Consider the following 12,613-nt stretch of genomic DNA (forward strand, 5'->3'; position numbering starts at 1 on the left):
AATTAAGATTGGTGAATGACGTATCTGCAAAAAGAAACATTCTAATCTGTCATTTATACGCAACATTATTTGACAAAATGTTAATGTTTTATTTGAAAAACATTTGGGTTCATGGAACAATGACATCTCTTTATTTGGAAATCATTTCAGTTTACGCACTTCTTTGTTCTTCTTCCACTTTCTTATAATTTCCGTTCCAGTTTGACATTCTCGGAATGTGTATAACTCCATCAAAATATAAATAACTATATACTGTAAAGTCTGTTTTCCAAAATGTTCTGTGTAGCATACAGCATAGCATAGCATCACTCTTCATTAATGAAACAAGACTGCTTCAGGTCGCTAGCCTGATCGGCTGGCTGCCTGGGTGGCATTTCAGAAATTGTTTCATGACACAAACCTAACCCTGGCAATGTATGGTCAACAGTTAAACATGAACGTTTACTGCACATAAGCGGGATGAGCAGAACAGAGCTGGGTTACTGGTTTATAAAAGGAGTGTGTACAGTACTGTATATGTCATCAACATGTATCTAGAAGCATCTGTAAGACTAATGAGGTTCAGTGGAAGTTAATCAAAAGCACCTGTAATTGCAAATGTGTCCTACAACTAGCAGATACCAACTGCTCAGTATGAAGCACAGAATCAAGTACAGACAGCTAAAGTGATGTCAATCTCAAGTCTGGGACAGTTCCGATTGTCCAAATACCTATTCTGGCAAACTTTACATTGTGTGTTGAATTATGGATTGGACCAGGAAACTCTAAGGGAAGTCACAAAATAAGGTTTTCAATTGTCTTCAGTATTATCTTTGTGTAACAAGTCAGTGGGTAAAATAAGGCAAGAGCAACTTGCACCCACTGTATGGGGCATCCAAATTAAATTTAAATAAACTGCATCGCTGCTAGCAAAACAAAATTCCTCAACTTTTAACAAGAGCAAACAACCTACGGCTTTGAACATTGAGAAAGGTGAGTAGCGTAAGAGTATGTGGCAGGCACATTGACTGTTAGGTGATCCTGAACAAACCACTATTGCGAAGCTCTTCCTGTAACAATGGTGAGCATTCACAACATGTTCATGGTGTTGTGAATGCCAACACATCGCTCAGAGCGCATGTTCTCAAGTTTAACAGTTCTGCTCCGTTCAAAATGACAAGACAAGTGCTTTCAATAAGTAAAAGTAACCAAGATTCAGGTATTCACATTCTTGAATGTGTATCAGTAACTTTGCACCACATCGCAAGTTTATGAGAACAAAACAATAAATGTTTCCATTCCCAATTCTTTCTACAAATATTTCTACTCAATAGACAATGCAGAGAACTCTATAGAGCATTGCTTGTGGTGTGACCCAATACGATTTTCAGTTGAGTTCTGAGCCATTTATTGCCCAGAATGCCTTAATTTACTTGTGATGGCAAGTCTATGGTGCAAGATAGGCAGGTTTTGCACATATGGCTATTCAATAATGTTCCAGTGCTTGAGACAAGCGCCTCCAATCCTGATAACAGAATGCAGTTTAGATATGACTCGGATTCAACTGAATTTCACCTTTGTGCTGTTGCGCAGATAACACTGTCACGTTCTTCAATGAACAGCTTGCTTCAGACTAGAAAACAATGAGTAGAGACTATTACAATAACAGTAAAACAAGTTGACAGGTGAGGAAAAGTCAAGAGAAAAAAGGGAGAAGAGAAACAATATTATGACGTGGAGGCACGGTGTGAAGTTAAATAAAGAGAGCATTTACATCATAAGACTACAAATCCCATGAGATTTAAGTGCAGTCCTGTTAGTCAACCCTGTTAGTTTAACATTGTCATCACAACCCAGGTCTCTCCTTTCTGCCTAAGTATCAAAAACAAAGGCAGGGATTTTAGGAAAAGGAGAAAGAGTGAGCTCATATGACACATGAGAGACAGGGAGTAGCTGTGCTGGCAGACAAGGTGAGGTTCCCCCTTTGAGGTGGAAACATGTCTAAAGGGTCCATCTGGGCTGAAGAGGGTGTAGCAGGAAATCCAGGAGATCATTTGTCTGCCACAGCCGCTGCCATAGGAGCACGCATCGTGCCACGGGCTGTCGCTGCAAAGTCCTCGATTTCTGAGTTTAATCGTCTGATGACCCACTCCATCGCCTCACGACCCTGAGATAGACAGAAAAAAGACAGGCGACTACTGTTACAAGATTAGTTTAAAGCCTTAAAGTAGATCTCCACGCCAGCGGCGTTAAGCGTTGGAAAGCGTCTATTGCTGAGCAAGCTCGGTCGTATACGGCTTATTACTACAGCTGCATGTGCGCTCAAAATGCAGACACAAAACGTTGAACTGCGTGTGCAAATGCGCGTGTGGCTCGTCTCATTCAAACACCAGCTGTCAGCTGTTATATTTTCTCTGAAACTAAACGTAATAGCATATGCCGTAAAAAGGTAGCAACTGGTGCTCATTCTCCAACCATTGCATGGCAAAACACAAGGTACCACGGGTATAATAGTAATGCAGAGAAGGCAAAAAGGAGAAATACAGAGACAAAGAAATAGTATGTGTCAAACCAGATCAACATCTGCAACATCACCCAGAGTAGAGATGTACAGTATGGAGGAGAGGAATTGGATGAAAGCTGGTTTGCACAATTATGGCTATATGTAGTGGTGTTTATATTGTTTGATATCATTTGTATCTGGACTATGTTGAGAATAGAGGGTTAGGGTTATGAACCGCAGTATCAAACAGCTACTACAGTATTGATGGCGCACATATTTCAGTCTATTTTGAAAATGCAAACAATATGCACAGTGCAGCTCCACTAACAAGCTGTGACAAAATAAAACTAGGACATTATCTGACTAACATTAATCACTTGACTCGTGTAGCAGTTAACATTGTTTTAATTCAAGTACTGTACACTGCAGAGGGCAGACCTTTTCCCACATTTAGTTACACACAAAAAGGTAATTGCAATGTATTGTTTAGGTGGACACTCAGTGTTAACTTTATCTTTCAAATTGATTTGGAAATGTGGCACTTTTTTTGACAAAATATCAATCAAAACATTGGTGGACTAGGACTCTCCAAAATCAGGATCAGAAACAAAATTCTGGCATTGGTCATGCTGTAGTTGAGATACTTGAGGAATCGTGACAGCCCCAGTCCAACTACATGAACCAAACTACAGATGTGTGGACAGAGGGGGGAAGATGTAAAGATAGACTTACCTTGCAGGCATTAACAGAGATGGTCTTTGCCATGAGTCCCTCTAGGTAGCTGCTTAGACTGATTCCTTTAACAGTGATCAGAGCCTCCTGGGTCAGCACCGTCCTGAGACATGCAAACAAAAACACCCATTAGGGCTGCAACTATTTATTTTCTTAACGATTATTCTATTGATTACTTTTCTTAATGTTTTATATATATATATATATATATATATATATATATATATATATATATATATATATATATATATATATATATATATATATATCAACAAATCAATTAACCACTTATGTGTTATTTTACACTTCGTTGCACATTGGTGTCGTGAAAATAGCAGAGCTCGTAGATCGGCCAATTTCAATATTTTGTTGTTGAACATTTGCCTATAACAACACCACCAAAATAGGGATTGATTATTAATCGATTGTGTCATGCAGGATATGCCAGTCATGTATCTGGGCTTTCGTTGCCAGGTTGATGGTAAGCAGCCTCTTGCCGGAGGCCGGTCGGGGCAATTCCAGCAAGGACAGGCAGGTGGGACACAGGGGTGGGCTTCAGGCAGCCGGTTATAATATGGAGAGCATTGTTGATGGCAGCATCAACCTTTTTGACATCCCTTGTGTCAACTGGACACATTTCATAGCGAGCAACACTAACCTAAAGCAACTACCCAATTTATAACTAAACATAGTGTACATGTGAATGAACATGTACAGAAGTGGGAAGGCAGTCTATGTCTTCACCACAGTCACGTAACTTTATTTATGATCAATGGCTGATTGAAAGGAATCAAACAAATCACTTACTTTTCAGGGTCCTGTGGATGTGGCTTATAGGTCAACTTCTCGTCTACAGATACCATGTTGGTGAAGGAGATCTGAATGGACAAGAGAAAGTGTACATAAACCCTACTGTTATTAATACTGTGGTGTGCGACAACAAGTGTCAACCAGACTTTATTTTAGTGTCCATTTGTTAACAACACATACATAGGGGACAATCTTTGGCACAGCACGGGGGACAATCTTTGGCACAGCACAGGGGACAATGTTTGGCACAGCACAGGGTACACATCAACAATCCAAGTCAGTCAAACTTACATTTGTTGATTTCAGCTCAAAGGTTTTCTCTTTCGGGTCCACCACTGAATGTTCCTGGACATAAGTGCATGTTCTTGTTACACCAATAAGCTATGGGAAAGGAAGAGAAAATACTTTTATCAAAGTACATCTTTAATTTGTCCAAGGGAGAAAAAAAACACTAAAAAGGTGGAGGGCAGGACTCCCTTTAATGCAATATATAGGCAGGGACAACACCAATGTTTCCCGTAACATGTGTGCGCTTTTGAACGCGCCCAGAACAAATCTATGTAGCACAGATAGATTTGAGTATTGTAGTTACCGCCCGTTTGATTTTTCTGTTAGCCTACTCTGTCTGCCCGCACACTATAGGCGCGCACACACACACACACACTCTGACCATCGGTCGCTGCAACATGAGAATCACAACAAAAATGTTAACCATCACCTGAAAAGTTACCATCCCAGCAAACACACAGACAGTTTGAAAATGCGGTTCCACATAAACATTACTCCAAGTTTTGTCCAATGTGCACCAGTGAAGCTGTGTATCAAATAAACACTCGCTTTGACTTCTGCATTGCATATGGAAAGCGACTGAAAAGGACAGAGGATATGAAGAAAGTGCAGGGTTTCTGAAGATGAAATTTCACAGTTCAGGTAAACATTTAGAAGAGGTCACCACTCCAGTCCAAAGATCAAATATGGCCGTCAGTAAAGGTTATGAGTTCACACACAGCTGACAGTCATAAAAATATCCAACATGAGAGAACCTTTGTGAAAGTCTCATGCTGTTTCTCTTCGTCAACTATTAAGTGGAAGAACATTTAAAAACAATTTAATGAACCAACCCTTACCATTAAGAAAAGCAATCTGAGGCATTGTATTAGCCACAGAGCAAGAACTCTGAATAATATAGGAAATAATTCAACTGAACAATGAATCCTGCTTGAGTAACAAAACTTTAATCTGATCCTGTGTACTCTTACTGTCATCTTGACACTAGATTATTCTTAGAAATGAGAGAATTCTGTAGATGTATATATCCATACTTCTTCCAGAACATATATTTTTTCAAGTCATCTACTTTTTGATATTAAGCTACAGGTAATCAAAGTCTTTTGCACACCTGATAGAAGTTTAGAGACAGGTGTGCTGGTGGCGCAGCCTCAACCGGTAAGAAGAAGGCACCCGTCACAGTGCCTGCACTTTTTGACAGTGTGTGCACTGTGTGGGTGTCTTCTTCTTCTTCTGACATTGAGCTACTAAAACATGAGTTATTGATAGGACTTTGATCTTTTGTTTCAGTTTCCACTTCAATGAATAAACACGAGTGAGTGAGTGAATGAATGCTTATGAAAACGATTTAATTAAACACGAGTGAGTGAGTGAATGAATGCTTATGAAAACGTTTTAATTAAACATTTGTCTGTGCTTTTTGACCTTTTTCGTGTGTGCATTACTTAGAGCACAACTTAATAATTTCACACAACTTTCCACACTTATGCAGCTCTGGAAATCACCAATTCCATATACTTTTGCAAGCACCTTGTCTGTAGATTCTGCATTCTGTAGATGTTTTAATTCTAATAGATAATTCTAAATCAACTTACAGATTTGGCCATGGAGGGAAGCCCCCACTCTGTGCTGAGCAGTCTAGTGCTGTGTAACCGCCCTTCTGTGTCCACTCCTCTGTCCAAAACATCAACACCAAACACGCCGGGGTTCATGGGGTTTGGATACTTCTGCATCGCTGCCTTGGTCACCGTCTCCCAGGGGTGGCTGTTGCCAAGAACATTTACATAATGAAATAAAATGTTGGTGATCAAGGAATTATGCTTTATCTACTAGACATTTTGTTACCGGCTTCCAACAAGCTAAAGAGATAAAGCAACTGTGTCAACAACAATAGTTTGGAACATCTCACACAATATCCCATTAGGAAATGGTATACTTATCTCGAATCCATTCCGACACAAACTAACACAACACATCACATGCACATGAATGATGTAGTCAGTGTGTCTTGCTCAAGGACACTGACAGGGACAGGCACTGTATCAAGGGAATTAAACCTGCGACCTTGCAAAGGACAGCCTATCAAAACAACAAAACCTGGCACTGCTTGCCAAATGTAGCAGCACATGTACAGTATACACTGTGATGACGTAATGCCCTGTTGTGTACAACATTGAGTTCAGCAACAAAGAAAGTCAACTTAACATGCTTCAAACTGGCTCATGTCATGTCAAACCCTCCGGCTCCATCTCCATCTCCTACATAATAATTTACATGAGGTTGTAGGGCTTTCAAAAAGATGAACACACAATGTCAAACCATAAAAGCAAGTAAGAGCTAGAAATAAGTATCACGAGCTATTCAATTTTATTCCTATGTTGTAGTAGACTAAAGCTTGACATTGCACTGACTCTGATCCAGCCTTTACCAAAAATTGCATTAGGTTGAAACTAGATTACTAATCAGAGTTACATAACAGTGGTGTATTGACAAACATGAATGACCTGCACGACCATGAAACAGGATCAGTGTAATTCCAATGTAGGGAGCCTTCTTTAGAGTGGATGGTATGTTATGTAAGCAGTGTGTCTGTTAAAGTAACATACACCAGTGTAACCAGTACAGCTCCTCCTGTCGTTCAGAACATTACAAAAACACACGTCAATTATGTGACTTACTGGCAGAAAAGTCACAAAAATGACAAACAAATGTAGCAGTTAGCTCAAATTAGATAAGAAACGGTTGTCGAAATGACTTGGCTAGGTATAAAGCCTAACGTATAACGTTATGTTAATTCATGGCTGCTTATAATTGGTACCGTACCGTTAAGTCCGCCGTTTCAACTGCCCTTGGTGCTATTTGCACAACAAAGGCCACCCTGTGTACCCTGTGTAAAGTTCTGGAAAATGAATGCGTATTACTAGTACAAATAGAGTCATTTATAAGCTCAGCGTGACGGGTTTGGCGTTATATTTCATTATCTAACCACTGAAGCTACGGAAGAGAGCTAACTGCTAGCGACTAGCTGGCCCAGGCAGTTTATAGCGGTAACACTGGGTAACACACACAATATTACATATAACTGCTTCAAACTAGGATTGCTTTTTTTTGGACATCAACATAATAAGACATTAATTGAGTTAACTGTAAGATATTAAATCACGTACTTGAATGTGTGTTCTGACGACCAGATCTTCATTGTGAACGGCCTTTCTGTCAGACCCCCGGTTGACTGATAGCAGCGTGACTGACCGCAGCTTGGAAGGAAGGTTAGGTTGGCTGGTTCACCTAAATTATTCTCCGTTGAACTGCAGGGGGCGCTGTTCTCTGTTCTGTATGGATTCAGGCTACCCATACTTGGAAGTTTATCGGCCTGGGGCCAGTTGCACCATAGATATATCTATCTATGAGTTGCACCACCTCACACTAAGTTCAAACTTAGCCTAGTTATAGCTTAAACACATTAAATCCGGGAAAGTGTCTCTGTCATTTTAAATTTCTTTGGCTATTCAAAAATAGCAGATATACAAGCTCGAGCTTGTAGATCTGCTATTTCTTTTTTGATCGTAAAAATGAGTGCAAATCTTTGAATATATCTTTAAAAAAAATATATATATATATATTTAAAGATTTGCACATATTTTCACAAAAAAAAAAAAAAAAAATAGCAGATCTACAAGCTCATAGCGTGGCACTATGAGCTTGTATATCTGCTATTTTTGAATAGCTAAAGAAATCTAAAAATGACACAGATGAGATACTGGCTAAACGGGTTTGGATTTTATAAAAGCCATTAATTTTGAATTTAGTGTGAGGTGGTGCAACTGGTCCCAGATCTGTAGAGGGCGCAGTGGAGTAAATACAATAATTTCCATCTGGCGGACATATTTTATTTTCTGCTCAAAAAGTGTATTATTATACAGAGACGGTGAAGTGCTAAGACAAGAGGCTTCCCACCCTGTAGAATAGACTTCCAGCAACACAAAACAGCCTTTGTTTTGGTGAGTAGCGAAACAGTTTTGTTTATTTTTTACTAAAGGCTGAGACCTCGCATGGCAGTGGCATTTTCGGTCAATGAGCAGAGCAGCGCGCCTGGCAGAGCGTTGTCATATATTTATTTTGGATAAATGTATACTACGCGCCCATCTGCACTTTATTTTAATGTATTCATGACTTAAATTCAAGACAATATATAATATAAATATCTGCACATGCTTCTAGAAATACACAAATACAGCCTTGACACACAAAGGGACACGTGCACATAAACATTCATCATAGCCTTTGTGCAGGGCGTGTGGAGGCTCAAGATAGCTAATTTTGTTATGATCAATTAATGAATAAACCTATAAACTAATTATGAAAACTAAAACGGGGGCGTGTGAGAGCTGTCAGCTAATATGGGCGGGACATATAAATGATACTGTCGATCATGTGATCTACACGTGTTCTTATTGGCTGGGACCTGCCCCGGCGTAGCAGAGGAAAGGGAACAGACGAGTCATTGTGACGTCAACGCGCACACATTCGACCTGCCCTTGAAGCTAATACAACACAGTCAAGATGGTTGCATACTGGAGACAAGCCGGCCTCAGGTGAAATATATGTTTATATATGTATTTTACTTAGCTTTATCTTCAAGTTTCATTGCATATTGACTATAACATATCTGTATATTTCAATTACTGATCTTTGCAAATCTGTACCATTTGGGAGATTCTAGGCAAAGCTGTTCACATAAGTAGGAACCTTGCTAGCAATCGTTAGCTTTCCAGCCCGTGCTCGTGCATGCATATTGGGCATAAATTACATGATTTGATATATGCATAAAACAAGGTTTCATGTCATATCAGTTATTGTTTAGCTAACGTGTGTTCTTGTGTTGTCCTCCTCAGCTACATTCGCTTCTCTTCCATCTGCGCCAACGCGGTGCGCGGAGCCATGAAGGCAGCTCCCAAAGCCGAAGCTTTGAAGGCCGCAGAGACTAACGTGAAGGTTGGGAGCAAACCCAACGCACCCAAGGCTGCCGCATGTAAGTGTAGAAGGTTTATTTTATGAATCATGGACATCATTTCCATCATCATGTCTGCTGACTTAACGCGTTGAATGTACAAACTGTGAGATGGGTTATTATTACTACAGTACAGGTGCCCCAGCTCAATACTGAGTTGACAGGACATGCATTTTTTACACCTTGATGATGTCAGGTGTCACCATCATCAACATAACCAGCCACAGCAAACATCTTTTCATCTTCTTCAGCCTACAGTATATTAGGTGGCACAAACTGACCAGCCTGTTATATTAGTACAGCACTCCACTCCACCCAGTCATATCTTCAGTCATGTTGCTGGGACTCGTGTGTATGTGTCTGTCTATCATTTTTATTCAAATAATTGCAGTTAAATTAAACAATCTGACATCCAGCTTAAACAAAGTCTCTCACAACCAGATTCTCTCTCACTCACTGCACAGTTGTCAAGTTGCTACCACAGGTGTTTCCCAAAGTAATTATTGGCGATATCCTTGCAATCAATGTAACTCTTATGCTTAATTCATACTGTCGTAAGACTGCACAAAACACTCCTTCGATTCAACCTTTAAGATCATGTCGGGGTGACACTAATAGACATGCATTGTCTTGAAGTGAAGGTTAGTGGTTGTAATGTACATGCATACCAAATTACGTGTTTGGTTAATATTCAGACCTCACAGATGTGGGGACGGTAATAGATTTGTTTGTTTTGGCGTCCCTTGGACGCATTGATAAGAGTTAAATGTGTACTTTTGTAATGTATGCATCAAACTCGGGACACACAAACATCACTGTATTTTAGTTTGTGTCTTCCAATTGTGATAAAGCTTGGCCCTGAATCTTTATTTCAATCATCTGTTTATCCAGCCAGGCTATATTACTCAAGGCTTCAGATTGGTTAAATGGCAGTTAGTTCTGAATTACATCTCCACCTTGTGGCCAGCTTAGTTGACACTCGGGTTTATGTACTCAACCAACTACGGCCAATGAGCAATGTTTAAAACATACAGTATGAATCTGTACTGAGAATACTGTCTAATTATGTTTTCTCACCCTCTGTTCAGGATCTATCTGAGACCATGGTGTACATAAGTTGTTTCTCAGAGGAATGAGGACCCCCATGAAGCCAACGTGGTCACCTTGTTTTGGATGAAAATGAAGACTGGATGACATCAAGAAGAGCTATTGGGACTGGGGATCTAAATCTTTCTCTGATATGTAATTAAAAAATGTATTAAAAGATGACAATTGGAACTATTGTCTGGTTTAATTTGTTTTTGCAGAATTAGACATTTCAAAGCTTTATATAGATCATTAAATCCTTTTATTTTGGTATAAATTAAACAATGTTCTAGGATACATCTGCAACAGTAAATGGTATTTACATGATGGGAACGTGAATAGGTCGTTGACAATGTTTATGGAACTGTAGTGTTGTTTTTCTGAATAAGATGGCAGATGGGCTTTAATTTAACTATTATACATTTTGTAAAAACATGAATCAAAAAATTTAAAACGCATGCATTTTAAAGAAGCAACTGCATTACCTCACATGGAGAATTATAGGTACTTGATTCTTGAAGCCATAAGATATCGCCACAAAATTACTGTAACCTTTTACTGGATGCACAAACTGAAGTGGAATTTTTAAGTTGAACATTTGACAAGGGGATGAACCAAATCAATTTGAAAGTCGAGTCAGCCAAATTGAGTGATATCATCAACTTAATCAGGGATTTTCTGGAATACTGCACATATTTTGCCATCAAAATGATGGAGTGAATCCTATTAGTGCTTTAATTGCTAATAGGTTTTAAAATGCAATTCATTCTTAAAACGGATATGAATTGAAGTTAGACTGGGTACCTGAGGAAACAACATGGCTTCAAGAGTCCCTAACCTGGTCCTCCCCAAACAAATGTATAACTTCACTTCTCATTAGGGGAACCTAAAACTATGTTAAACGGCTCATCCCCTAGCTGTCTTTCTTCTCTCTGGTCATCTTGATCATGGTCTCTGGTGATCGATAGAGGAAGATGAGTTTCTCGCACATCGTCTCCTCCAGTTCCATCTCTCCCATCTCTCGTACCACAAAGATGTCCGTGCAGAGCTTCAGGACACGGTCCACGCACGGCAGCTCCTCGAACATGATAGACCTGGAGATCCCATTGAAGAATTCCCTGATGAACTTCCCTATAACCAGCACCACAGACATGTATAGGCCCACAATACTGTTGTAGGGTAGGGGGGATAGAGAGAGCAGATTTAAAAAAAAAAAAAAAAGTAAGCATCTCACTTCAAAATAACATTGACAATAGCAAGAAACAACAGAATTGGTTAACAAAATGTGGAAAAGCTATATCATTCATTCAAGCTAAGTCATCCACGTGTTCATTTTCAGAACAAGTGGTATAAAAAGTAAATATAGAAGTTGCCATGATGTGTTGCTTACCCATGTCCAGCCAGGAAGCCCAAACTAGGAGGACTGACTTTATTATTGAGAAACACTAGCTCTATATTGTGGCAGCTGTTTTTGGTGAGAGCAGGACCAGCAGAACACTCCTCCACCACCCACCACTGGTTTCCATCATCCTGTGAGATCCCATTGGCTGGCTGAAGTTTGATTGACATGGGCCTGAAGAACGCAAATGCCTGGATGTCTTCAGGGCGGTCTGAATGTTCTGAGGGGAAGACATTGAACACAATTTAAACTTTGTGATATTGATTTCTTTGTGTAACAAGATTTATATTAAAGTACTTTACAGGCAGTAAACAAGCATGTAACAATCTCCCAACCAAGTAAGAGAAGAGAGCACAGCTATACTATAGACACATGTACTGTAGACAGTGTTAAGTTGATAAAGGGTGACTGACCGACTGACATTCTTTTGGCCATTTTGGCTTCAGGCCCTTTGGGTCCCTTGATGAACTTTGGCAGCAGAGAATTAAGGATCCTGCAGGACAGAAGGAAAGAGTGCAAAACCATAAATATTGTCCCACGCTGTGCTTGAATGCTCAGTTTTAACTGCTATTTTCCCATGAAGGTAGTACCTACCTACAAGGGGTTGCAGTATCTCACAGTCTCTTAAGTCAAAATATTTTAATGATGCGTCATGCGGCAGATCTACAAGCTCACGGTTGCATTGCATTGTGAACTTGTAGATTCGCTATTTTCGGCATAGAGGTTTGGTGTAAACTACAGGGAAAAAAGGAGGGGACTCTGTGCAACTAAAAAAAAGTTAGTAATACGTGGTTAATGAAATGTA

The 12,613-nt window shown here is 39.7% G+C and overlaps 2 protein-coding genes across 2 annotated transcripts in view; both read right to left on the reverse strand.

The window, feature by feature from the left end:
* Nucleotides 1–1,496: 1,496 nt before the first annotated feature.
* On the reverse strand, nucleotides 1,497–7,603 carry LOC311053586 (PRELI domain containing protein 3B-like). The gene is made up of 6 exons (XM_084069194.1): nucleotides 7,480–7,603; nucleotides 5,908–6,076; nucleotides 4,316–4,405; nucleotides 4,022–4,092; nucleotides 3,215–3,317; nucleotides 1,497–2,146 (listed from the first exon to the last, which is right to left on the reverse strand). The coding sequence occupies exons 1-6, from the start codon at nucleotides 7,509–7,511 to the stop codon at nucleotides 2,030–2,032; spliced, it is 582 nt and encodes a 193-aa protein (XP_083925320.1). The 5' UTR covers nucleotides 7,512–7,603; the 3' UTR covers nucleotides 1,497–2,029.
* Nucleotides 7,604–11,031: 3,428 nt separating this feature from the next.
* The window catches only part of LOC311054175 (piezo-type mechanosensitive ion channel component 2), a gene marked incomplete at its 5' end in the record, with an annotated part of 45,498 nt that continues 43,916 nt past the window's right edge, over nucleotides 11,032–12,613 (reverse strand). Inside the window, 3 exons of the mRNA XM_084070053.1 lie at nucleotides 11,032–11,578; nucleotides 11,800–12,028; nucleotides 12,222–12,301. Of these exons, the coding sequence (XP_083926179.1) occupies nucleotides 11,323–11,578; nucleotides 11,800–12,028; nucleotides 12,222–12,301 (565 nt within the window). The 3' untranslated portion in view covers nucleotides 11,032–11,322. The remainder of the gene's footprint in view (nucleotides 11,579–11,799; nucleotides 12,029–12,221; nucleotides 12,302–12,613) is intronic.

Source organism: Gymnoscopelus microlampas, assembly GCF_963454915.1.
Source record: "Gymnoscopelus microlampas genome assembly, chromosome: 10".
NCBI lineage: Eukaryota > Metazoa > Chordata > Actinopteri > Myctophiformes > Myctophidae > Gymnoscopelus > Gymnoscopelus microlampas.

Bases quoted from the DNA above. Each gene is read 5' to 3' on its own strand.
- LOC311053586 (XM_084069194.1), bottom strand. From the start codon at position 7,511: ATGAAGATCTGGTCGTCAGAACACACATTCAA. The intron at 6,077-7,479 runs GTACGTGATTTA...TCTTGGCAACAG, and splicing joins TCGTCAGAACACACATTCAA to CCACCCCTGGGAGACGGTGA. The intron at 3,318-4,021 runs GTAAGTGATTTG...TGCATGTCTCAG, and splicing joins CATCCACAGGACCCTGAAAA to GACGGTGCTGACCCAGGAGG.